The following is a 27,828-nucleotide window of genomic DNA, read 5'->3' on the forward strand; positions in this document are numbered from 1 at the left end:
CAGCTCCTTTAACTGTATAGTGGCCGCAGTCCTGGGTACTGCACTCTGCCCCCATTCAATTTAATAAGAGTGGATCTGCAGACCCCACCACGGCCACAATACAGTTGACTGAGCCAAGCAGCTCTGCTCCACAAGTGAACGCTACCAGGAACAACTGATCAGCGGGGTTGTTGGGTGTCACTCACTCACCAATCTAATATTGATGATCTATCAGAAGGATAGGCCATCAGCATAAAAGTACAACCCCTTTAAAAAAAAAGATAAAAATATATATTCATTTGTATGCCATCATTAGCAGAACATTAAGGGTATGTGCACACGTTGCTTTTTTTTCCGCGCGGAAAAAAACGCACCCTCTGGCAGAGGGGAGAATTGTAAACAATGCTTTTTGAGAAACAACGCATCGAAAACGCATGCGTTTTTCATGCGTTTTTCATGCGTTTTTCATGCGTTTTTTTAGGTGCGTTTTTTAAGACTTGTCAGTGATAATAAAGTTGGTTGAACACAGACCTTTGGAAAAAAAAACCTGTGATGTCATTTCCTTCTCCACATTCTGTTTGGATAAATGGGAGGGCTTGGAATGGAAGGAGCACCATTTGAATTTTGGAAAAGTTGAAATAAACTTCGCGCACCAAGCCCCTTAGGTACCTATACGTCAGAAAACCCCCACAAGTGACCCCATTTTGGAATCTGCACCCATCAAGGATTTTATTCAGGAGTATATTAAGCATTTTGAATCCACAGCTACTTCACCCAAAATGTTGCTGTAGCAACAATATTCTCACTTTTAGGCCCGCTTCACATGTCAGTGAAAAACACTGACGTTTTTCACTGGCGTGTAAAACACGCACATGTCCCTCCGTGTGCCGTGAATCACGGCACACGTGGGTTGTCTAAGTGCAATCCGGGCTCCGTTCTCCGTGGCCCGTGATTGCACTTAGAGATTAACTCACCTGTGCCCGCTCCCGCTCTCCATGGTGCTGATCGCTCCCGCGGTGCAGCATCCGGCCGGCGCTGACCCCCGCAGCAGCTGCTTCCGGGTCGGCTGTGTCGTGCATCATGAATATGCGCGACAATAATGAGCCGGCACAGAAGGAACAGGGAGGACGGGCTGCAGAGGACATCGCTGGAGCCGGGTGAGTTAAAATGTTTTTTATTTTAAAAGCACGTTTTTTTCTGGCACGTGTTTCACGGACCACACCACTGCGTGGTCCGTGGGACATCAGTGATGCCAGAAAAAAATGGACATGTCTCCGTGCGGCAATCACGCACACGCGGGTACGCCGCATGGAGACACGTGCAGTGAAAAATCACTGACGTGTGAGCAGACCCATTCATTATAATGGGTCTGCGTATGTCAGTGATCCTGGTACGTTTAAAAAAAAAAGCACAAACGTCCCAGAATCACTGACGTGTGAAAGGGGCCTAAGGCTATGTGGCCATGATCCAGCGACACGGCGTCTAGTACACAGTGCCAGCCTTCCTGCAGCTGCCCATGCCCACGATTTGGGTTCAGGCTGCTGTGGAGCTCTATGCTACCTGCAGAGAACACTCTCGTCTCCGCAGCATAAATTGACATGCTGAGGCTCGGGAAGCCACGCTACCGGTCAGTTTATGCTGCGGAGAAAAGAAGCACAGTGGGCATGGGATCTCCAAAAATCCTTCCACTGTGCTTCTACTGCACAACGCAGCGTTATGGACGCAGGGAAAACACTCAGCGCCCATAACGCTGCAAACCCTGATTGTGGACACACAGCCTAAAAAGCGTCAATGGATGAAGGGATGTCAAATATATAGAACGTCCTACCCCCGCCTGCATATTCTAAGCTGGCACCTTTAGTACCTTTCATGTGGCACTAAAGGGTGCCTAGCTTAGTATTTATCCAATAAAAAAAAAAAAATGAAAAAAATGGCGTGGGGTCCCCCCTATTTTTGATAGCCAGTCAGGGTAAAGCAGACAGCTGTAGCCTGCAAACCACAGCTGGCAGCTTCATCTTGGCTGGTGATCAATTTGGAGGGCTCCCCATGTTTTTTTTTTTATTTTTAAATAAAGAATAAAAAAAAAAATAACGTGGGGTCCCCCCAAATTAGATCACCAGCCAAGGTGAAGCTGACAGCTGGGGTCTGGTATTCTCAGGGTGGGAAGAGCCATGGTTATTGGACTCTTCCCAGCCTAAAAATAGCAGGCCGCAGCCGCCCCAGAAGTGGCGCATCCATTAGATGCGCCAATCCTGGCGCTTCGCCCCAACTCATCCCGCGCCCTGGTGCGTTGGCTAACGGGGTAATAAATGGGGTTGATACCAGATGTTTAATGTCACCTGGCATCAAGCCCAGCAATTAGTGATGTCACGGCGTCTATCAGACACCCGACATAACTAATTGACAGTAAACAAAAGCAAAAAAAGACAACAAAAAATGTTTTATTAGAAAAAACACTCCCCAAATCATTCCCTTGTTCTCCAATTTAATAAAAAAAAATGGGTCCGCAGAAATCCATATGGATGTCCCACGTCGCCTCTGGACCTTCTAGAATATGGGGGCACGTTCAGGAAACGTATCCCCCATTTTCTAGGAGGGCAGACCCTCCATTTGAGGAGAGTGGGTGCAAAAATCTGCACCCACTCTCCCCGGGTCACAGCTGCAGAGTGCGAGCAGCCAGCACAGCTCACACTGAACACTGTGCTGGCTGTCAGCTGCTCGGCACATGTGACCGGCCGGCGTCTGCTGTGAAGGAGGAGGGGGCCGCGGGGGATCAGCGCTGCGACCGGACAGGTATGTATGACACCGGGGGGAATAGGGGGTGAACGGGCAGGGCCTGGGGAACAGTTTTCTGTCGCATGTGTTATTGCACATGCGACAGAAATCATAGGAGCAGGGCGGCCGGTGCGCTACTGTGCGCGCGGCCATGTTGTATTTTCGGGAGGGGGGTCGGGGGTCGGGGCGGGCACTTTGGTGACACCGGGGGCTTTGCCAGGAAGTGAGGTCAACAGGAAGCCTCTTGACCTCACTTCCAGGTAAATGCCTGCGTTCTGGCGTGCCGACAAAGGCCGCGGACCGCAACAAAAAAGCAGGTCCATGCGTTGTGGCTGCGTTCTGACCCCACATCATTGATTTCAATGGGGGAGAGAACGCAGCCACAACGCACAAAAGAAGTGACATGCTGCTTTTCTTTCCGCACCGATTTTTGGCATCCAAAACGCTGCGGAAAGAAACGCAGCATGTGCACTGATTTTTCAGCTTTCCCATACACTTTGCTGGGAAAGCTGAACGCATGCAATTTGCCACTGAAACGCTGCGGTTCAAAACGCAGCGTTTCCGCGGTAAAAAACGCATCGTGTGCACACAGCCTAAAGGGGACCTGTGGTTTGCAGTTTGGATTGCATGCGATCATTGTAGTGGACCAGGCATGTTTTTCTGCTGTCCTCATTCCACATCCAGTTCAATATGCTGCTTGTTCAGAGCTTTTCATCTTCTGACCAGTGTGGTGACATATGGGTGTTTGGATCAATCGGACAAGAAGGCCATGGTATTGAAGTCTTTTCTATCCTCTCAGAGTATTGTAAACCCCAGCACTCAGAATGAAGACAAAAAAGGGAAATATATGCAAGTGGATTTAGGCTTTGTGCGCACTAGAACTGTGAAGTTTCTCAACAAAATTTCTTGAGAAACTTCTGGGAGTGGAAGATTTCCGAACCTCCGGAAAAAATCCGCACCTAATCCGCGGTAAATCCGCATGCGGATTAGCCGCGATTTTCCCGCAGGTTGTTCCCTGCGGATTTTGCAGGCTGTACTTTCGAAATCCACAGGGTACCTGCGGAAAAGAATTGACATGCTCCTTTTCTCAAGAAATTTTCTCAAGAAATTCTTCTCAAGGAAATTTCTTGAGAAAAATCCGCAGTGTGCGCACAGCTATTTTTTTTTTCACATAGGATTTGCTGGGAAATGTCTGCACAAAGATTGCAGACATTTCTCAAGAAATTTCCGCGGCAAATCCGCGGGTAAAACGGCCTAGTGCGCACATAGCCTTATTCACAGACACACTGCAAAAGGAACCTAACCAGAGCAACAGCACCAACGTTTCAGCAAAGAGCCTTTCTCAAGGTTGTTGCATCAATGGTTAGAACAGGAAGGCACGGGTCACAGAGGACAGCCGGATGTGTACAAAGAGAGGTAAGGTTCCACACGTTTTGCAGAGTGTGCTCGTTGGTGGAGGGGTGACAGGGTCACTATGGGAGGTGGATGGACGCCTGCAGTGGAAGTCCAGGGATCGCATCAGTGGCAGGGAGGAAGGCTGCAGCGGCTGTGAATAAATCCACTTGCATATATTTCCCTTTTTTGTCTTCATTCTGAGTGCTGGGGTTTACAATACTCTGCTATGGTCTTTTTTTCCCCTAAGCACCTCTAGTGAGTGGTAGAAATTACCACATATTTTCTATCCTCTCATCTGTCTCCAAAAAACTAAGCATTTATTGTTTCTATGAAACTAGATGCCCAAGTTCTAGCATTAAATAGCTTTCTTGTATTGTAGTAACTACAGCTTTACCACAGATGGGTTCAATAGTTCTACAGTAAACCGGAATCATCCCTCTGGCACAGGGGTACAAGGTGGGATGGACTGGATGAGAAAGCTGGCATTTCGCTATCGGAAAGTCATTGAGGTGTATGAGAAATACAAGAACAATGTCAGTGGTAAGTAATGTGTGCTTAAGGCAGCGTATGATTTGGATTCACTTTATCCTGTGTACTGTTTTGTTGGTGTCCATTGTTACTTTTTAAAAACAGTGCAAACATTTAAACATTGGAGTTCTTAATAAATAAAGTCTAAGAAAGCACAGACTTTGTACCTAATAAGTGTAAGAAATTAAAGCAACACTCCAGCATGGACGGGGGGGTTCCAGTACTGGATTGACGCTTTAAACCCAAGTCCCCTACTCCTGCTCTTATATTCACCCGCTGGCATTTTTGCCTTTTTTCAGCATCGCTCCAGTCATGTGGCACCATCTTATACCTGTAACTTCTGACTGGCCGGAAGTAAGAAGTTATGCCATAAACTCTAATTGTAAGTCTGTGAGCCAGAACAAGGCTCTCATAGAGTTCTATTGATTTGTGAACTCTGGCACACTCAGTGTAAGGCTGTGTGCGCACGTTGCGTAGTTGCTGAAATTTCTGCAGCGATTTGACAGCACATGTGCGCTTCAAATCACTGCAGAAACACTGTGTAATGGATTCAGTGTGTCTGCAGAATAGATGCCGATTTCATGCGCTCTGGATTCTGCCTCTCCCATAGACAGAGTGGGAGCTGCATCCAAAGCGCATGAAATAAGTGACTTGTTGCATTTTTTAAACGCACGGATTTAGTTACATTTTTGACTCTCAAATCGCTGCGTTCAAAAAAGCAACGTGCGCACGGATTATGCAGAGTCTTCATAGTTTATGCAGGGACGCAGGATGCATGCATTTACGCTGCAGTGCTAAACACAGCGTTAACACATGAAATTATGCTACGTGCGCACATGGCCTAACCCTGGAGCTGCCTACAGGTCGCAAAGTGCCATAGACTGACCGGATCTATGATGAAAACTGATGCCAGAGTATAAGACAGGTGGTAGGGGACTTGCATGTAAAGCACCACTCCAGCAGTGAAATAATACAAAAACTGCGATGGACTTTAAATGGAATTTATCACCAGGTGTTTGCCATCTAATCTGAGAGCAGCACAATGTAGAGGCAGAGACTATGATTCCAGCGATGTGTCACTAAAGGCCCCTTTACACACTGAGACTTTCAGCGATCCCACCAGCGATCCCAACCTGGCCGGGATCGCTACAAAGTCTCTGGTGAGTCTCTGGTGAGCTGTCAAACAGGCAAACCTGGCCAACGACGCAACAGCGATCCGGACCTGCAGAACGACCTAGCTAGTCAAACACTGGAAACGAGTGATGTGTCACAATATCTGTCAATCACTATTCTCTGTCAGTCGGTCTCTCCCTCTCGATCTCTATTCTCTCTCTGTCGGTCCGTCACTATCTCTGTCCCTCTCTCACAGTCTGTTGGTCATTTTCCCCTCCTCTCTAATACTCACCGATCCCCGACGCGGTGCTGCACGGCGTTCACACTGCTGCGGCGGCTTTTACTATTTTGAAAAGGCCGGCCACTCATTAAACAATTTCGTATTCCCTACTTTCCCCGCCCACAGGCGCCTATGATTAGTTGCAGTGAGACACGCCGCCACGCTGAGTGACAGGTGTCTCACTGCACCCAATCACAGCAGCCGGTGGGCGGGTCTATACTGTGCAGAGAAATAAATAATTAAATAATTTAAAAAACCGGCGTGCGGTCCCCCCAATTTTAATACCAGCCAGATAAAGCCATACGGCTGAAGGCTGGTATTCTCAGGATGGGGAGCGCCACGTTATGGGGAGCCCCCCAGCCTAACAATATCAGTCAGCAGCCGCCCAGAATTGCCGCATACATTAGATGCGACAGTTCTGGGACTGTACCCGGCTCTTCCCGATTTTGCTCTGGTGCGTTGGCAAATCGGGGTAATAAGGAGTTATTGGCAGCCCATAGCTGCCAATAAGTCCTAGATTAATCATGTCAGGCGTCTCCCCGAGAAACCTTCCATGATTAATCTGTAAATTACAGTAAATAAACACACAACTGAAAAAATCATTTATTAGAAATAAAAAACACAAATTCCCTCATCACCAATTTAATCAGCCCCAAAATGCCCTCCATGTCCGGCGTAATCTACGGACCTCCAGCGTCGCTTCCAGCTCAGCTGCATGCAGGTGACAGGAGCTGCAGCAGACACCGCCGCTCCTGTCACCTCCACGCAGCTAATTAAGACAGCCGCGCGATCGGCTGAGCTGTCACGGAGGTTACCCGCTGTCACTGGATCCAGTGGTGGCCGCGGGTAACCTCAGTGACAGCTCAGCTGATCGCGCTACTCACCTCAGTTGCTGCGTGGAGCTGACCGGAGCGGCGGTGAGTAGCGCGATCAGCTGAGCTGTCACTGAGGTTACCCGCATCCACCGCTGGATCCACCGCTGGATCCAGTGACAGCGGGTAACCTCAGTGACAGCTCAGTCGATCGCGCGGCTGTTTTCATTAGCTGCGTGGAGGTGACAGGAACGGCGGTGTCTTCTGCTGCTCCTGTCACCTGCATGCAGCTGAGCTGGAAGCGACGCTGGAGGTCCGTGGATTACGCCGGACAAGGAGGGCTTTTTGGGGCTGATTAAATTGGTGATGAGGGAATTTGTTTGTGTTTTTTATTTCTAATAAATGATTTTTTTCGGGTGTGTGTGTGTTTATTTACTGTAATTTACAGATTAATCATGGAAGATATCTCGGGGAGACGCCTGACATGATTAATCTAGGACTTATTGGCAGCTATGGGCTGCCAATAACTCCTTATTACCCCGATTTGCCAATGCACCAGGGCAAATCGGGAAGAGCCGGGTACAGTCCCAGAACTGTCGCATATAATGTATGCGTCAATTCTGGGCGGCTGCTGACTGATATTGTTAGGCTGGGGGGCTCCCCATAACGTGGCGCTCCCTATCCTGAGAATACCAGCCTTCAGCCGTATGGCTTTATCTGGCTGGTATTAAAATTGGGGGGACCGCATGCCGTTTTTTTAAATTATTTAATTATTTATTTCACTGCACAGTATAGACCCGCCCACCGGCTGCTGTGATTGGGTGCAGTGAGACACCTGTCACTCAGTGTGGGGGCATGTCTCACTGCAACCAATCATAGGCGCCTGTGGGCGGGGAAAGTGGGGAATATGAAATTATTTAATGAGCGGCCGGCTTTTTCAAAATAGTAAAAGCCGCCGCAGCAGTGTGAATGCCGTGCAGCGCCGCGCCGGGGATCGGTGAGTATGAGAGAGGAGGGGAAAATGACCGACAGACTGTGAGAGAGGGACAGAGATAGTGACGGACCGACCGAGAGAGAATAGAGAATGAGAGGGAGAGACCGACTGACGGAGAATAGTGATTGACCGACATTGTGACACATCACTAGTGATGAGCGAGTATGCTTGTTACTACTCGGTACTCGCACGAGTATCAATGTACTCGGGCTACTCGGCGGGGACCGAGTAATCTCGCGATACTCGTGCTGTACTCGTGGTCTTCATGTTGGCACTCTTTTTACAGCCATCCCTTATGCAGGGATTGGCTGGCAGACCACTGCAATGCCACAGCCCTGTTGTGGAATTGCAGTGATTGGCCAGCCCGCACAGCGTGACCGTGCCTTTAGCCCGACACTTCCCCGCTCGGCTACGGCCCCTCCCGCACTCCATATATATATATATATGCACGCTTACACACACACACACGCACGTTTTTTTTTTTAATTGACAGTTTTATGGTTTCTACATGCTGCCGGGGGTCATTTCAGAATAATACTCGGGTCTCCCATAGGATAACATTGGGCTCGGTGCTCGGGCCGAGTACACGAGTATTTTGAGATGCTCGGCCCGAGCCTCGAGCTCCCGAGCATTTTAGTACTCGCTCATCACTACACATCACTCGTTTCCAGTGTTTTAAGTCCCCTTTACACACTGAAACGTTCTAGCGATCATGCTGCACAGCGGGAAACAAAGGACCAAAGAATGGTCCTGAACGATTTGTAGCGATCAGCAACTTCACAGCAGGGGCCAGGTCGCTGATGTGTTTCACACACTGCAATGTCGCTGGGGAGGTCGCTATTACGTCACAAAACCGGTGACGTTACAGCGATGTAGTTTGCGATGTTGCTGTGTGTAAAGCCACCTTTACTGTGCTGCTTAGTGTAGTTGTGATAAAATCACTGATTAATCATCAGATGACTATCATTAGAGGACTACTTGGCCTTCTGTCAGGTAGTCCAGCATATTCATGAGCTCTGTATAACTGCTAGATCTGCAGCAGAGAAAACATTAATGTTATCAAAATGACAGCAAACCGCTCAGTAAGTGACACATCGCTGGAATCAGGGTCTCTGTCTCCACATTATACTGCTCTCGGAGGTGCAAAAACCTGGTGACAGATTCCCTTTCATACTGTTATTTCTGTGCTATATATATTTAAATTTGTTCTTGGTAATTAATGATTTGACAAAACTTGTTATTTTGCTGTATCCACAATGTATCTGATCCTTTATATCTCCTTAATAAACTTTGATTTGGTTTCTAAAAATGCCACAGTGATTGACACCAGCATTTAAAAGTTTAAGTAGCAATCGGGGCTAGCTTCTGCCACTGATGTTAGCGGCTGGTTCTTCCTATATGGGCACCTGCCACGTGTGAACAAGGCTCAGCAGCTGAGCTGACACCTTGTGCTCACAACTAAAACGTAGGCAGGATTTTATAATTGACTAGACATCGGGTATTCTAGAATTTACGTATTGTGTAGTTCATGTATGATTTTTGTTATATATATAATTATAGATGTTGTTGTGTGTAGTTACCAAGTGTTTGTGTAGGGCGCTGTACATGTTCTGGGTGTTGTCTGGGTGTGGCGGGGGGTGAGATCGGTGTTGTATGTGTGTTGCGTGTGTTGCGTTGTTTGTGGAGCGCTGTGTGTCTGTAGCATTGTGTGTGTGTGTGTTGCGCGGTTTGTGTGGGTGTGGTGTGTTTTGGGGGGAGGTATGTTTTGTGCAATGTGTGTGTTGTGCGGTATCTGCGTATCTTTATGTATGCCGCGGTGTTTGTGTGTTGGGTGTTGTGTGTGTGCGGCGTTGTCTGTGTGTGTGGGTGTCTGTGTATGGCGGTGTTTGTGGTTCTCAGTGTGTGTGTGGTGTGTGTGTGTGTGTGTGTGTGTGTTGGGGGGAGGTGTGCACCCCCCATCGTGCTCCATCCCCCATGCTGCGCACCCCCCATCGTGCTCCATCCCCCATGCTGCGCACCCCCCATCGTGCTCCATCCCCCATGCTGCGCACCCCCCATCGTGCCCCATCCCCCATGCTGCGCCCTCCCCATCGTGCTCCATCCCCGATGCTGCGAACCCCCCATCGTGCTCCATCCCCGATGCTGCGCACCCCCCATCGTGCTCCATCCCCCATGCTCCGCACTCCCCATCGTGCTCCATCCCCGATGCTGCGCACTCCCCATCGTGCTCCATCCTCCATGCTGCGCACTCCCCATCGTGCTCCATCCCCCATGCTGCGCACTCCCCATCGTGCTACATCCCTCATGCTGCGCACCCCCCATCGTGCTACATCCCCCATGCTATAATAGTTCTCCTATTATACTCAGAGAGGAGTATAATAGGAGGACTATAATAGGAGGAGTAGTCCTGGGGGGAGAGGAGTATAATGCCGGCTCCCTGCACATGTGTACCGGGAGCCGGTGTATGCTGGTAACTATGATACACATCGGGTAACTAAGGGACCTTAGTTACCCGATGTGTATAATGGTTACCAGCGTACACCGGCTCCGTCACGATCCCAGCAGCGCAAGGTTATGTCTGGCGCTGCTGGGATCCTGACGGAGCCAGTGTACACTGGTAACTATGATACACATCGGGTAACTAAGGGACCTTAGTTACCCAATGTGTATAATGGTTACCAGCGTACACCGGCTCCGTCACGATCCCAGCAGCGCAAGGTTATGTCTGGCGATGCGTGCGGAGGGCCGGGGCGAGCGGCCAATCCGTGCGGGGGGCGGGGCCATGGCGAGCCCAGCGGCCAATCAGCTTTGTGTCACCGTAAGGACACAATTTTGGAGCAAGACAGACAGACAGACAGAATAAGGCAATTATATATATACTAGAAGGTGGCCCGATTCTACGCATCGGGTATTCTAGAATTTACGTATTGTGTAGTTCATGTATGATTTTTGTTATATATATATATATATATATATATATATATATATATATATATATATATATATATATATATATATATATATATATATATATATATATATATATATATATATATATATATATATATATATATATATATATATATATATATATATATATATATATATATATATATATATATATATATATATATATAGAGAGAGAGAGATGTTGTTGTCTGTAGTTACCAAGTGTTTGTGTAGGCGCTGTACATGTTCTGGGTGTTGTCTGGGTGTGACGGGGGGTGAGAGCGGTGTTGTATGTGTGTTGCGTGTGTTGCGTTGTTTGTGGAGCGCTGTGTGTCTGTAGCGTTGTGTGTGTGTTGCGCGGTTTGTGTGTGTGTGGTGTGTTTTGGGGGGAGGTATGTTTTGTGCAATGTGTGTGTTGTGCGGTATGTGCGTATATTTGTGTGTGCCGCGGTGTTTGTGTGTTGGGTGTCTGTGTAGGGCAGTTGTTTGTAGTTCCCAGTGTGTGGTGTGTTGTGCAGTGCGCGTGTGTGTGTGTGTGTGTGTGTGTGTGTGCATCAGCCTCTCTTCTCTCAGCCTACCTCTCCCAGCCTCCCTCTCCCAGCCTCCCCAGCATCAGCCTCCGCCAGCATCAGCCTCTCTCCTTCCAGCCTCCTCCAGCATCAGCCTCCCTCTCCCAGCCTTCCCCAGGATCAGCCTCTCTCCTCCCAGCCTCCGTCCTCCCAGCCTTCCCCAGCATCAGCTTTCCCCTCCCAGCCTCAGCCTCTCTCCTTCCAGCCTCCCCCAGCATCAGCCTCTCTCCTTCCAGCTTCCCTCAGCATCAGCCTCCCCTTCCCAGCCTTCCCCAGGATCAGCCTCTCTCCTCCCAGCCTCCTTCCTCCCAGTCTCCTTCCTCCCAGCCTCCCTCAGCATCAGCCTTCTGCTCCCAGTCTCCCCCAGCATCAGCCTCCCCATGCATCAGCCTCCACCAGCATCAGCCTCTCTCCTTCCAGCCTCTCTCCTTCCAGCCTCCCCCAGCATCAGCCTCCCCTTCCCAGCCTTCCCCAGGATCAGCCTCTCTCCTCCCAGCCTCCTTCCTCCCAGCCTCCCTCTCCCAGCCTCCCTCAGCATCAGCCTTCCGCTCCCAGTCTCCCCCAGCATCAGCCTCCCCAAGCATTAGCCTCCACCAGCATCAGCCTCTCTCCTTCCAGCCTCCCCCAGCATCAGCCTCTCTCCTTCCAGCCTCCCTCAGCATCAGCCTCCCGTTCCCAGCCTTCCCCAGGATCAGCCTCTCTCCTCCCAGCCTCCTTCCTCCCAGCCTCCCTCAGCATCAGCCTTCCCCTCCCAGTCTCCCCCAGCATCAGCCTCCCCAAGCATCAGCCTCCACCAGCATTAGCCTCTCTCCTTCCAGCCTCCCCAAGCATCAGCCTCCCCAAGCATCAGCCTCCCTCGTCCCAGCCTCCCCCTCCCAGCCTCCCCCAGCATCAGCCTCTCTCCTCCCAGCCTTCCCCATGATCAGCCTGTCTGCTCCCAGCCTCCTCCAGCACGCCGTGCTCCTCTGCCGACACTCACACACCCGATCGCATCCACTCACACACACCCGATCGCATCCACTCACACACACCCGATCGCATCCACTCACACACACCCGATCGCATCCACTCACACACACCCGATCGCATACACTCACACACACAGACACTGACGATATCGCACATACGCGCTTATACTCACAACATCCGGGGATATCACATGCTTCTGGCCATGTGATCCTCCGGCAGGTCCTGGAAGATCACAACAGCACAGTATCGCCGCCGAGAAGCAAGCGATATCCCAGGATGTTGTGAGTATGTGGATGCGATGTGATGTGTGTGTGTGTGTGTGATCTGATTTGTGTGTGTGTATGTGTGTGCTGTTATGTGTGTGCTGTTATGTGTGTGCTGTTATGTGTGTGCTGTTATGTGTGTGCTGTTATGTGTCTGTATTTTCCGCCGCTGCAGGACCTTGATGTGTGGATGCGATGTGATGTGTGTGTGAGGTGTGTATGAGAGTGAGTGTGAGCCGGTGTACACTGGTAACTATGATACACATCGGGTAACTAAGGGACCTTAGTTACCCGATGTGTATAATGGTTACCAGCTTTCACGGCCTCCGTGAAGATCCCAGCATCGCAAGGTTATGTGTGGCGCTGCTGGGATCCTGACGGAGCCGGTGTAGAAGCAAGAGATATCCCAGCATGTTGTGATGTGTGAGGTGTGTGTGAGGTGTGTGTGAGAGTGAGTGTGAGAGTGAGTGTGATCTGATGTGTGTGTGTGTACTCACCTGGGAATCGGGGCTCCGTGTCAGTTGGGCCAGAGCGAGTGTGCATTGCGTGAGGGGGGCGGGGCCTGCAGAGAGCCGGGGCGAGAGGCCAATCCGTGGGGGGGGCGGGGCCATGGCGAGCCCAGCGGCCAATCAGCTTTGTGTCACCGTAAGGACACAATTTCGGAGCATGACAGATAGACAGACAGATAGACAGACAGATAGACAGACAGATAGACAGACAGATAGACAGACAGACAGACAGACAGAATAAGGCAATTATATATATAGATAGATACCTAAGGATACACATAAGTAACTTCTGTCCTATTAGAAAATAATCCAAAATGCATGACCTGGATTTGTCTTTTTCCTTAGTTGAACCTGTAAATAGTTTTATTTTACTGTGGCAGTCACAACTTCAATCATCTAGGCACATAATCAGAAAATAAATTCTAGTGCCTGGTGTGTATTAATCTAGTAAGTTCCCTCTCATTGACAGCACTGCTCAGCCCACAGAGGCGTGATTCTCTCCAAAGGCTGAGAGCTGATATAGAGACCTTAACGGATGGCTGGTTAGGAACTGCATTAAAATGTCTACTACTTATCCAGTCAAGGTAAGCACTGATGCATATTGTACCACGTGGCTGATTTATGTATAATATTTTAATACCTCTAGTATGAAAGGCACGATATAGTTTTCACTTTTTTTTTATGGAGCAGTATGAACACATTTTTCTTCCTATTTTTATGAAATTTTATTTTTAGAGGTTCTCTAAGTTAAGGCACATAAAATGTATTTCTATACTGTATATTTGTGAAACAGTAACAATTTGTGTGGAATTTTTTTTTTTCTTTTTATTTTTTTCATTTAATTCTCCAGGCTTTCAAAATTGTGAATTTATGTACGTCATTACTATACAAAGTGTCTCTTCAGTGAGGAACTAGACGAACTCTAACCTATTGGAGGTAGCAATCCTAAAAGTGGCTCTAACGAGCCTTGTCATCTGACTTAGGATTTATGCCAGATCAGAACCTCAATTTGCAGACACGGTGTTTTGAGATGGTTGTCCTTCATCAGTGCAAAGTATGAGATCTGCTCTGGCTGTATGAGAGGCTAAAGGCCACGTCTCACTAAGCAGCATCGCTAGCAACATCGCTGCTGAGTCACGACTTTTGTGACATAACAGCAATGTTATTTTGTGTGACATCCAGCAACAACATGGCCCCTGCCGTGAGGTCGCTGGTTGTTGCTGAATGTCCTGGACCATTTTTTAGTTGTTGCTCTCCCGCTGTGAAGCACACATCGCTGTGTGTGACAGCGAGAGAGCAACAACTGAATGTGCAGTGAGCAGGGAGCCGGCTTCTGCGGACGCTGGTAACCAATGTAAATATCGGGTAACCAAGAAGCCCTTTCCTTGGTTACCCGATATTTACCTTCGTTACCAGCGTCCGCCGCTCTCACGCTGTCAGTGCCGGCTCCCTGCTCCCTGCATACATTGCCAGACTACACATCGGGTAATTAACCCGATGTGTACTCTGGCTAGGGGTGCAGGGAGCCAGCGCTAAGCGGTGTGCGCTGGTAACCAAGGTAAATATCGGGTTGGTTACCCAATATTTACCTTAGTTACCAAGCGCAGTATTGCTTCCACGCATCGCTACTTGCTGGGGGCTGGTCACTGGTTGCTGGTGAGATCTGCCTGTTTGACAGCTCACCAGCAACCCGTGTAGCGACGCTCCAGCGATCCCTGCCAGGTCAGGTTGCTTGTGGCATCACTGGAGCGTCGCTTAGTGTGACGGTACCTTACGACTGGGTCTAAAGGGGAAGCTTTTGACTATTTTTTTTAGAATTGCTACCTCCAATAGGTTGCACTAGAGTTCATCTGCTTCCTCACTGAAGAGACAATTTGCATATTTCCCAGAGGAGCATTGTGGCTTAAAGTCTCCTCACCATTCGCATGCTGGAATGGTGTGTCAGTCTCCGCAAGGAGAATAGCTCCCCCTTTAAACCACATCATTATTAGTGATGGGTGAACCCAAACTGTAAAGTTTGGGATCTGTACCAGACACCTGGTGTCCATGCACGTGACCTCAAACACGGACTTCTCAGTAAAGTCCGTGTACTGTTCTGTTCGGGTTCGGCCACCCGGATAATGATGGACATAAAGGAAAAAGAAAACACGGAATAAAGCAGGTTTGTTATATTTACAGAGTTTCCTGCGCAGCTGTCACATTGCTTTTGGGTCCAATCATTAGCTCTTATACATATTCACTACTTCCCTCACCCATTGTCAATCTCGGCGTCTGTGATTGATTGGAGTCAGACCGCACCCCCACCCTGTGTGACAATATCTGTGATTGGTTAGAATCCCATACCTTTTGCGGCCCTATAATGATGTTAAAATAAATAAATTTAAAAAATGCCAGTATCCCTCCATATTGTGATACTCAGCACAGATAAAGCATACGACTACAAGCTGCATCCTCTAGCAATGTGCTCATCTTGGTTGTGCCTTCTTTTAAAATTATTTAAATAATTTAAAACTGCGTGTGGTTCCCCCCCCCCCCATTTTGATACCCAGCCATGATAAGTCAACAGCTAGGGGCTAGGTTGGGGAGGGTCATGGTTATTGGCCCCCTGAGGCTTAAAATATCAGCCCGCAGCTGCCTCAAAATTGTCACATCTATTGAATGCAACAATTCCAATCCTTTACCTAACTCATTCTGATTACCCTGGTGCGGTGGCAATCGGTAATATAGGGGGTTATTCACAGCTGCCACTAAGCCCCCTGCCATTACTAATCCCGTAAATAAAAAGAAATAAACACAAACCACCAAAAAATTCTTTATTTGACATAAAATATAAGCAGCCCACCCTCTTTCTCCAGTTTATTAACCCCCCATATACCCAGGTCCAACGTAATCCACAAGAGGTCCTACGATGATCCCACCTCTGCTACATACTGAAGTTGCAGCATGTGGGCACATTAGTGAATATGACCGCCCCCTGTGGCTTCAAGCAGACACTGATTGAGCCTCAGCTGTGAACGGTGACGTCCAAGTTAGTCTGGACCCTGTGAATGTCTGCCGGTTCACCCATCTCTAATCATTACTTTCTTTTGCTTCCTTCTCACTCTAACACTAAGTTGGAGAGAAGGTTTATGCTTAGAAATGTAAAGTAGATTCAAACAGTCTTTGTGTGGGAATTCTCCTTCCTGAGTACCGGGGTGGAGAACAAGTCAGTTCGGAAAAGTCCTGTGCACATTCTGAATACAGAGTAGAGAACTTGCCAAGCAGCAGTTGAATGGGGTTTCTAATGGAACAGAAACTGGCCACTTCCTTTTCTTTATCGTTCCTTTGGGAGACCCAGACCATGGGTGTTTAGCTTCTGCCTCCGGAGGACACACAAAGTACTACACTTAAAAGTGTAGCTCCTCCCTCTGAGCTTATACACCCCCTAGTAGCCAGTCCTAGCCAGTTTATTGCTTTGTGTCAGGAGGCATACATCCACACATGCATTCTCATCTGATTTGTTTGACTTTTGGAAAGAGTTTGAAGAAAAGCGGGTCCATGTCTGGACTCCCGGCATGTCCCTTCTCACCCCACTGTGTCGGCGGTGTTGTTAAGGTTGATTTACAAGGCTGCAGCCTTACATGCCGCGCTCCTTCACCATCCCTTCTGGGTTCTGGCTTTAAGTGGGAGCCAGCACGGTCTCCATGCCTGGCAGGAGTCCGGTCTCCATCCACAGCCCCTTGAGGATTCTGTTGGACCGGAGCACTCATCCCCAGGGACATGGCCCTGCGTCTCAGCAGCTAAGTACCTGAGACGTTTATGTTGGGGGTCCCGGTTCTTTATTGTAAGGGGAGAGTATGCTGTATGTGATTGTTTTAACTTTTCCGGCGGGTTCTCTAGCTTTTGCCTGAGAACTGTGCCGATGGTGCCTGCTTGTCGGCCTCGCCGCTTAAATTTAGGCCCTGGCTTCGCCGGAGGCCTAGTTTCATTTTCCTGCCCTCGCATGTCACTCATGCAGAGGGACAGGTTCGGCTCCTCCCGGCGGCCGTTCTACACAGGGGAGGGACACTCCCCACTGCTGGGGCGTCCCTCCTTCCCTGCAGGTCTCTATAGCCCTCCAGTTCCCGTTCTTTTATAGGAACGCCCTCTTCTCAGGCAGAGTTCACTCTGCTCTGGGACATCCTGCATTCTGCATCTCTGCTGAAGTGCTGCGACTGGGGGACCGGGCTTCGGGATCTGGAGGACACAACACCGCGCTCAGCGGTCTGGTAAGCCACAGCCGGTCTCAGATTGTGGACCTCTGTATATTCTCCCTGGGGTTCATTCTCTGCAAAGCCCCCACTCCAGCAGCATGTCCCACACAAGGAGCAAGGCTCCAAAGCCTTATTCTGCATGCACTGCATGTAAGCTCCTGCTGCCTGAGCCGAGCACCTATCCACATTGTGATGTCTGCTCTAACTTGGCGGTGCCACAGCCTGGAGTCTCACCCCCAGTGGTCTCTCAGGCTGTTGCTGCACCTGTGATTGAACCCCCGGCCTGGGTAGAGTCCTTTTCTAGGTCCATATCCCAGTCATTTGCTGAGTCCATGGGGCTTTTGTCCAGGACTTTGATGAATATGCATCAGCCCCTCTCACAGGGTGCCTCTAATACTCTTGACAGAGGACTCCTATCCTCTGACCGCCGTCCATCGGAGCTCACGGAGGATTCATCATCTGATCCCAGACCCCGTCATTCTAAGAGAAGGCGCAGGGTTTCCTCCCCCTCCCCATCCCACGGCTCTGTCTCAAGAGCTGACTCTCTAGATGAGGAGGATGCCCTCACTGGGGGCTCGGAGGCTATGTATCCCATCGATTTCTCTGAGGGTGACTCAGATCTTAGTGATTTGATTGCTTCTATTAATTCTGTGCTGGATCTCAATCCGCCAGTGTCAGAGGAGCAACTCTCTTTGGCAGAAAAACATCAGTTTACCTCGCCTAAGAGAGTGAAGAGTGTGTTCTTTAACCACTCCAGTTTTCAGACCGCTGTGAACAAACTCAGGGCCTGCCCTGACAAACGCTTTCCAAAGCGTGGTTCTGATGACCGGTTTCCATTTCCACCTGAGGTGGTCAAGGAGTGGTCTCACTCCCCAAAGCCTAGACACCAGAGGGTCTACCTATCAGCCCGGACCGTTGTGTTGGTGGCTGACGGCACCTCACTTAAGGATTCGACTGACCCTCAGATTGACCTTCTGGCCAAATCTCTGTATGAAGCTGCGGGGTCCGCGTTTTCCCCGACTTTTGCAGCAGTGTGGGCTCTCAAAGCCATCTCTGCTTCTCTAGAGGAGATGCATTCCCTCACCAAGGAATCTATGCCTGAGATGGTTACCTTAACTGCTCAGGCTTCAGCTTTTTCATCCTATGCCATGTCTGCCATGCTAGAGGCTGCTCACCGCACTACGGTGGCTTCAGCTAATTCTCTTGTTATCCCAAGGATTTTGTGGCTTCGAGAGTGGAAGGCAGATGCTTCTTCCAAGAAGTTTCTTGCTGGGCTCCCTTTTGCTGGTTCACGGCTGTTTGGTGAACAGCTGGATGAAATCATTAAAGAAGCTACTGGCGGGAAGAGTACTTCCATGCCACAAACCAAGACCAGAAAACCCGCCCAGGGTAGAAATCAATCGAGGTTTCGTTCCTTTCGTTCCTCCAACTGGTCATCCTCTAAGCCTTCCGCCTCGTCCGCTAACTCAGCCAAGGATCAGAAATCCAACTGGCGCCCAAAAGCGCGTCCGCAGAAGACCGCAGGAGGTTCTGCCACTAAGGCAGCTTCCTCATGACTCTCTGCCCGCTCCAGCCACGTCCTTAGTCGGTGGCAGGCTCTCCCACTTTGGCGACGCTTGGTTAAAGCAAGTCTCCGATCAGTGGGTGAGAGACATCCTATCTCACGGCTACAGGATAGAATTCTCTTCCAGCCCTCCAAACAGATTTTTTTCTCTCAACTCCCCCCTGCTCCAAGGTCGCCGCCTTCTCGCAGGCCGTGGCGCCCTTGCAGGCAAACGGAGTGATTGTCCCAGTTCCAGGTCAGGAACGGTTCAGAGGTTTTTTACTCAAATCTCTTCCTAGTTCCGAAAAAGGACGGTACCTTCCGGGCCATCCTGGATCTCAAGCTTCTCAACAAGCATGTCCGGGTGCGGCATTTTCGCATGGAGTCTCTGCGATCAGTCATTGCCTCTATGACCCAAGGGGAGTTCCTGGCGTCCATCGACATCAGAGATGCCTATCTACATGTGCCAATCGCAGTGTCACATCAGCGTTGGTTACGTTTTGCGATAGGAGAGGATCATTTCCAATTCGTGGCTCTCCCCTTCGGGTTAGCAACGGCCCCTCGGGTATTCACCAAGGTCATGGCGGCAGTGATTGCGGTCCTGCACCTCCAGGGGTTAGCAGTGCTTCCTTATCTGGACGACCTTCTGGTCAATGGTACATCCAGAGCAGACTGTCAGCGGAGTGTTTCGCTCACTCTCGCCACCCTAGCCCAATTCGGGTGGATTGTCAATCTTCCCAAATCCACTCTGACTCCGACCCAGAGTCTCACGTACCTAGGGATGCAGTTCGAGACTTTGCCGGCACTTGTGAAGTTGCCCTTAGACAAACAGCTGTCACTCCGGTTGGCGGTGCGCGCTCTCCTGAGGCCCCGCCGTTATACCCTCAGGCGTCTGATGCAGGTGCTGGGTCAAATGGTGGCCTCCATGGGGGCGGTTCCCTTTGCCCAGTTCCATCTGCGTCCTCTGCAGCTAGACATTCTCCGCTGTTGGGACAAGCGGCCTTCCTCCTTACAGAGGTTAGTGGCTCTGTCGCCACGGACCAGGAGCTCTCTTCAGTGGTGGCTTTGACCCCTCTCCCTGTCCCAAGGGCGCTCCTTCCTGACTCCGTCCTGGGTGATTCTCACCACGGATGCCAGCCTATCCGGCTGGGGAGCGGTACATCTCCACCACAGAGCACAGGGCACTTGGACTCCGTCCGAGTCAGCCCTTTCAATCAATGTGCTGGAAACCAGAGCTGTGCTTCTAGCTCTCCTAGCCTTTCACCACCTGTTGGCGGGCAGGCACATTCGAGTCCAGTCAGACAACACGACAGCGGTTGCCTACATCAATCATCAAGGCGGGACACGCAGCCGCCTGGCAATGTTGGAGGTCCAACGCATCCTTCAATGGGCGGAGGACTCCAAGTCCACCATATCCGCAGTCCACATCCCTGGCGTAGAAAACTGGGAGGCAGATTATCTCAGCCGTCAATCCGTGGACGGTGGCGAGTGGTCCCTGCACCCGGCAGTGTTTCAGTCAATCTGCCGCAAGTGGGGCACTCCGGACGTGGACCTAATGGCATCCCGTCACAACAACAAGGTTCCGGTTTACGTGACTCGCTCCCACGATCCTCAGGCCTTCGCCGCGGACGCTCTGGTTCAAGACTGGTCCCAGTTTCGTCTGTCCTACGTGTTTCCCCCTCTAGCTCTCTTGCCCAGAGTCCTGCGCAAGATCAGAATGGAGGGCCATCGAGTCATCCTCATTGCACCGGACTGGCCCAAGCGAGCTTGGTATCCGGACCTGCTCCAACTGTCCGTGGAATCTTCCGGACCGTCCAGACCTGCTCTCGCAAGGTCCGTTTTTCCGCCCGAATTCTGCGGCACTCAAATTGGCTCTTGAGTCCTGGATTTTGACGGCTTCTGGAATTCCTGCTGAAGTCATCTCCACTATGACTCGGGCCCGTAAGTCTTCCTCCGTCAAGATCTATCACAGGACTTGGAAAATTTTCCTGTCCTGGTGTCGCTCTTCCGGCCATTCTCCTTGGCCATTCTCGTTGCCGACCCTTCTGTCTTTTTTACAGTCCGGTCTGCAGCTAGGACTGTCCCTCAACTCTCTCAAGGGACAAGTCTCAGCTCTCAGTGCTGTTCCAGCGGCGTCTCGCCCGGCTGGCTCAGGTCCGCACCTTCATGCAAGGTGCGTCTCACATCATTCCGCCTTATCGGCGGCCCTGGGATCCCTGGGACCTTAACTTGGTCCTCACGGTATTGCAGAAACCCCCTTTCGAGACCCTTAGGGAGGTTTCTTTGTATCGTCTTTCTCAAAAGGTGGCCTTTCTAGTTGCCATAACTTCTCTCAGGAGAGTCTCTGATTTGGCTGCGCTCTCCTCGGAGTCACCTTTTTTGGTTTTTCACCAAGACAAGGTAGTTCTCCGTCCGACCCCGGACTTTCTTCCTAAGGTGGTCTCTCCCTTCCACCTTAACCAGGATATTTCCTTGCCTTCCTTCTGTCCGGCCCCTGTTCATCGCTTTTGAAAAAGCGCTGCATACTCTAGATCTGGTGCGTGCTCTCCTGATCAATGTGTCTCGCACCGCTGCACTTAGGCGGTGCACCTCTCTTTTTGTGCTAACCACAGGGCGGCGCAAGGGTCTCTCTGCTTCTAAGCCGACCTTGGCCCGTTGGATTAGATCGACCATTTCGGACGCCTACCAGAGTACTCAGGTGCCTCCCCCGCCGGGGATCAAAGCACACTCGACCAGAGCTGTCGGTGCCTCTTGGGCTTTTAGGCACCAGGCTATGGCTCAACAAGTCTGTCAGGCTGCCACTTGGACTAGCCTGCATACCTTTTCGAAGCACTACCAAGTGCATGCTCATGCTTCAGCAGATGCGAGCTTGGACAGACGCATCATTCAGGCGGCTGTCGCCCACTTGTGAAGTTAGGCTCAGCCTACTTCTTAGTTTTTTCTGTTTATTCCCACCCAGGGACAGCTTTGGAACGTCCCATGGTCTGGGTCTCCCAAAGGAACGATAAAGAAAAAGAGAATTTTGTTACTTACCGTAAATTCTTTTTCTTATAGTTCCGTATTGGGAGACCCAGCTCCCTGCCTGTTGCCAATTTTCTTGTTCCGTGTGTTATCACCGGCTGTTGTCGTGGACAGCGTCTCCGGTTGTTCCGGTTCTTACTCTGTTCTACTTGTGGGTGGCTATTCTCCTTCAGCTTTTGCACTAAACTGGCTAGGACTGGCTACCAGGGGGTGTATAAGCTCAGAGGGAGGAGCTACACTTTTGAGTGTAGTACTTTGTGTGTCCTCCGGAGGCAGAAGCTAAACACCCATGGTCTGGGTCTCCCAATACGGAACTATAAGAAAAAGAATTTACGGTAAGTAACAAAATTCTCTTTTTTGCCCTGATTTTGAAGGTATATGCAAAAACACAGCAATTTCGTTTTTTTTTTTTGTTTTTTTTTTCTCTTTTCTGTTATCAATTAAGTGTTGTTTTGGTTCTATAGCTTTGTTGGAATTATGACAATACCAAATGTTTATAATTTTTTTTGTATTATCATCTTTGCACAATAATAAAACATTTTGTGAGAAAACCTAGTTCCAAGGTTTCAAGGTTCCAAGGTCCAAGAATCTTTTATTCTCGTCCGTCTCATTGGGGGAGGGGGGCACGGGACCATGGATTAATCTGATGACACTAGTATTACATAGAAAAATAAATGTGCTCCTCCCCAGCGGACTATACCTTGGCTGCTCCTCCGTTTTTTCTAGTGTCCGTTGGAGGAAAGGTCTTTATCAGACCTGTAGTGATCCTAAGTTTTAACTTTTATTTTCATTTCAAAGTATCAGGTTCCCGGGTAACAGTGTGTGATTATACAATCTGTTTCACCCACATAGCAATTGGGAGAACAGGCTGTGGTATTCAGGCTGTAGCCCCTCATGTCGGGATGGCCGGACCATGGTACCTGACAGGGGTGAGGTACAGGACGGAGGTCCATATGCCAATAAAGATTCTTGCCCGCTCTCCCCTCATAGCGTGCATGGAGCAGGTGATGGTCTGTCTTCAGGACTGGAAATGTCTTGCCCTTCCTGTCCCTCTTTACCTTTTCAGCCAATCAAGAAAATTTGGTTGTTTCTACTGTCCTTGTAAGGTGGTTTTTCCTTATAGCCATTACTTCCTTCAGAGGAGAGTTTGAGCTGGCGGCCCTTTTGTGCTGCGCTCACTACCTTGTTCTTCACCAGGATAAGGTGGTACCTGAGGCCAATTCCGTTTCTTCTTTTCATCTTAATGAGGACATTATCTTGCCTTCCTTTTTATCCTGTGCCGCCTCACCTGACGGAGAAAAGGCTTCCCAGTTTGGATGTCGTCAGAGCTGTCCGACACTTCATATCAGTCACTCTCTTGTTTAGACGTTCTGATTCCTTATTGGTTATGCCAAATGGGCCTTGTAAAGGCCAGTCTGCCTCAATGGCGACTATTGTTTTTCTTGGTCAGGTCAACTATTACTCAAGCCTATAATTTAAAGACTAGTGCTTCCCCGTTCTTCATCAGGGCACTCTCATCGTGGGCATTGGGGACTGTCTTAAGGCTTCTGTTCTACAGATCTGAAAGGTGGCTACCTGGGCATCAGCTCATACTTTTTCACAGTTTTACATCGTCTAGACTTTTTGCTTTGGCTGATGCAGGTATTGGCAGGAAGATTTTGCAGGTAACTATTGCAAAGGCTTTCGCTTGAGCCTTTCTTTTAAAGGGAACCTGTCAGCAGAAATTTCGCCCAAAACCTAAAAGATTCCCCCTCTGCAGCTCCTGGGCTGCATTCTAGAAAGGTCCCTGTTATTATTGTGCCCCATGTGAGACCAAAATAAAGACTTTATAAAGTGGTACCTTTTTGTATTCAGATACTGTAAATGTGACACGGGGGCGGGCTCTCTGGCGTCCATTATTCTGCCTCCTGGTCCTGTATGCCGCCCCCATCGTTCCTTTCCATAGCTGATGCACCGCCCACTGCTCCAGCCATCCCCACGCATGCCCAGTGCCAGTCTCACGGGACTGAGCAGTGTGACCGCTGGTGACGTGTGCGCAGGCAAGTGATTATGGGCGGGGCTGTGATTGTTATCAGCAAGTACCCGCCCATAATCTCGTGAGCGCGCAAACCTCACCAGCGGTCACACTGTGCTCAGGGTAGTGCTAGACTGTATGGGCTGCATCCAGGGATGACGTCCCTTTTGTCACGTGATAGGGGCGTGTTCAAAATACTATCACGTGACAAAAGGGACGTCATCCCTGGAAGCAGCCCATACAGTCTAGCACTACCCTGAGCAGAGTGTGACCGCTGGTGAGGTTTGCGCGCTCACGAGATTATGGGCGGGTACTTGCTGATAACAATCACAGCCCCGCCCATAATCACTTGCCTGCGCACACGTCACCAGCGGTCACACTGCTCAGTCCCCTGAGACTGGCACTGGGCATGAGCGGGGATGGCTGGAGCAGTGGGCGGTGCATCAGCTATGGAAAGGAGCGATGGGGGCGGCATACAGGACCAGGAGGCAGAATAATGGACGCCAGAGAGCCCTCCCCCGTGTCACATTTACAGTATCTGAATACAAAAAGGTACCACTTTATAAAGTCTTTATTTTGGTCTCACATGGGGCACAATAATAACAGGGACCTTTCTAGAATGCAGCCCAGGAGTTGCAGAGGGGGAATCTTTTAGGTTTTGGGCGAAATTTCTGCTGACAGGTTCCCTTTAAGTTCTGTGACGCTAACAGAAAACTTATTTTTCTTTTCTCCCATCCTAAGGACAACATTAGGATGTCCCATGGTCCTGTGTAGCCCCCCACCAAAGAGACGAACAGGAAATATAGATTTTTTTTTTTGTACTCTCCATAAAATCTTTTTCGCATGGTCTATTTTTGGGGACACAGCTCCACCCCTATTCTTCATTTTCTGTGCTTACTCGTCTGGGCATGTATTTATGTTGCGCTTCTCTTGATAACCTGTTATAATTCTTTGAGGGTTTTTTTCCTCTTACCGTTTTCTCAGTTAACTGTGGAGGCTGGTGGCTAGTAGGCAAGTTAAAGGGGTGGTTCACCCATATTTTTTATTGTCTAGATCGATATTATATTGAGAAACAATGTTTTTCTCAAATACCTTGTGTTGGCAATGGTGCCTGTGAGAGGCGCTATTGCAGACCGCTGCTCCCCGTCCAGTGACGTACCCGTCCAATGCTGCCTCGTCACATCCGTGCAGCCGGCTACAGTCTTCCAGACTGTGAGCGGTGTTTCACTGCTGTCACAGCCCATTTGCTCCCCCCTCCTCCTCCCTCCTAGCACAGCACAGCGCGTCTCCTGCTCCCCCCTCCCTCCTCGCAAAACGCTGAAAGCAAGAGACGTGCTGTGAGGGAGTGGGTAGCAGGGAGCAGATGGGCTCAGAATGTAGCCGGCTGCACGGATGTGACGAGGCAGCATTGGACGGGTACGTCACTGGACGGGGAGCAGCGGTCTGCAATAGCGCCTCTCACAGGCACTATTGCCAACACAAGGTATTTGAGAGAAACATTGTTTCTCAATATAATATCGATCTAGACAATAAAAAATATGGGTGAACCACCCCTTTAAAGTCTGCTAGGGCGGAGCCTATTTTTTTTTTCTCTAATACTAGTGTCAGCCTCTAGGTGGCAGCAGATTAACTCATGGTCCTGTGTCCCCTTATAAAGACTGAAAAACAGATTTTATGGTGCGTTAACAAAAAAAATCTACATTTTTTTTTTATTGTGCTATATGTGAGTTTTTTTTGTAGGACTAGTAATTTTTATTTGAAAAATGTTGGGCTACATGTATAATTTTGATTTTATTTATTTATTTTTTTAATTTTCAGTGGGAAAGGGGATATGCAATCCCACCAGGCATTTATTCATGGCACACATGGGCGCTTTTATTAGCGCGCCCCCATTGCTGCATCAATATAAAAGCAACTGCGATGCTGTGCTGATGGAATGAAAGAGCCCTGTATCCAATGGACTGGGCAGCAATATTATAGTATACAGTATATTACAGCCAGCACCTGCAGCTGATTGCATTAGCAAAGTTCTAGTGCCTTTGACCGGGTACACCAATATGGCTAGATCACCTGGATTAGGACATTATGGTACGTCCACTTAGTGGGAGGCAACATCTCTTAACTGCATGCAATTATTGACTTTTACTGTAATTGTAATGGCTTTCTTGTAATGGCTGTTCTTTTGGTATTTCTTCTGCTTACTTACTGAACTTATTATTTTCTTTTCTTTTGACAGAAAGAACTGTGTTAATGTGTTAATAACGACGACACAACTAGTACCAGCACTTGCAAAAGTTTTACTGTATGGCTTGGGGGAAATTTTTCCAATTGAGAATATATACAGTGCCACAAAAATAGGTAACATTATATTGTATGCTTCCAAGGCACAAAACTGGGGAATTTAATCAAGACTGGCATTTTATATGGTAGGCTTGATACTGTATCTTGAGTAAATTGCCATGAAGTGAAATATATTAAGAACCTCATGCTTTTTAGGACACATATTTGGGCTGTTTGTGCAGTGGAAAATATCATGCAAGCTGGCAATGTTTGCTGGTGTACCGTTATGGTACAGTAAGCCTCTAACCTTTTGCTAAGTTTTGTCCACTTTTTTTTAAAGTGTTAGGGCCTGCACAATAGGCCAAATTTTGTGCCAATGCCGCTCTTGACAAATTTTTGTGAGTTGTTTGTTTTATTTTTTTTGTTTTGTTTTTTTCTTCTTTTTTCCAGTTTTCTAGCCTAGAGGGGGTAATAAATTACCCCTAGCATTATGATTTCAGCTGGGATTATAATGTGAGAATGATCATGTCTGTATCCATATACTTTATTTCATACCCATCATTAAAGACAAATTATCTACAACCAGCAGAGTAGCCACTGTGAAAGAACAGAATATGGGCCCCTTGCTTTTCCAAATCTCACCATAGAGTATCCCCTTGTGTATTCCTGACTGTTTCTTAGTAATTTTGAGCTCTGAAATTCATTAGTTCAGTTCCTTACATGCTGCATACAGGAGAAAGCCACTTTCAAGGTGGTAAGTAGGCCCCCTGACATTTTGTACTTTTACAAGTTGCACATATGATATGGCTGCCCACTGACTTGCCCTGTTTTTTGGGGGGAGTTACTGAGTACTGCTGGTAGGTTTGATGTGGTAACATGCCATTTATGTTCATGTACCAGGTAGACGAAAAAGCTTTTCCTTGTCATGTTGTCTGTAGAAGGCTTGCTCTGCCTCAGGCCTCATTCAGAGGGTACTGACTTTTCCCATAAAGAGTCCCAAGTTTCATCAGTGTATGGTCCGTGTGTCAGTTTTCACCATAAGTGTTTCATCACTTAACTAAAAAGAAAATTTCAAACCTTCTATTTGTTGCAATGTTACTGATGGACAGCACTCGTCTGTGTGGTGTCTGTGATTTTCACAGATCCGTAGATTTGTATAGGTAATTTTGATCCTTGAATCTTACCAAAAATTTACGTCTCCATGATGTTTTTGCAGAAACATGGTCCTCAAAAATCCAAGGATATGTGAAAAGCACCATAGATTTTTATTGGGTACATGTTCTGTCCTTAAAATTCACAGAACACTAATGAGATGAGAACACTTATGATCTTATGTTTTCGTCTGCATTTTTTTTTATATTTGCTTATACTTCTAGGGAAAGAAAGTTGTTTTGAAAGAATAGTAACGAAGTTTGGAAAGAAGGTTACCTATGTGGTTATTGGAGATGGTCGGGATGAAGAAATGGCTGCCAAACAGGTACAAGAAATGAAGCATAGTGTTGTTGGTTTAAGTTAACCCCTTTACAACCTAGGATGTACCTATATGTCCTAGCTTACTTCCCACCCTTTACTGCGGGCTCACCTGGCGAGCCTGCATTATTCC

General features: G+C 48.8%; 1 protein-coding gene across 5 annotated transcripts in view; it reads left to right on the forward strand.

The window, feature by feature from the left end:
* EYA3 (EYA transcriptional coactivator and phosphatase 3) overlaps positions 1–27,828 on the forward strand; it is a 191,040-nt gene that overhangs the window by 154,545 nt on the left and 8,667 nt on the right. For all 5 annotated transcript variants that reach the window (XM_075335963.1, XM_075335967.1, XM_075335964.1 and 2 more), the window contains 4 exons: positions 4,529–4,689; positions 13,605–13,719; positions 26,182–26,303; positions 27,602–27,702. In XM_075335963.1, coding sequence (XP_075192078.1) covers positions 4,529–4,689; positions 13,605–13,719; positions 26,182–26,303; positions 27,602–27,702 — 499 coding nt within the window. The remainder of the gene's footprint in view (positions 1–4,528; positions 4,690–13,604; positions 13,720–26,181; positions 26,304–27,601; positions 27,703–27,828) is intronic.

This window comes from Anomaloglossus baeobatrachus, chromosome 2 (genome assembly GCF_048569485.1).
Source record: "Anomaloglossus baeobatrachus isolate aAnoBae1 chromosome 2, aAnoBae1.hap1, whole genome shotgun sequence".
In the NCBI taxonomy this organism is placed as follows: Eukaryota; Metazoa; Chordata; class Amphibia; order Anura; family Aromobatidae; genus Anomaloglossus; species Anomaloglossus baeobatrachus.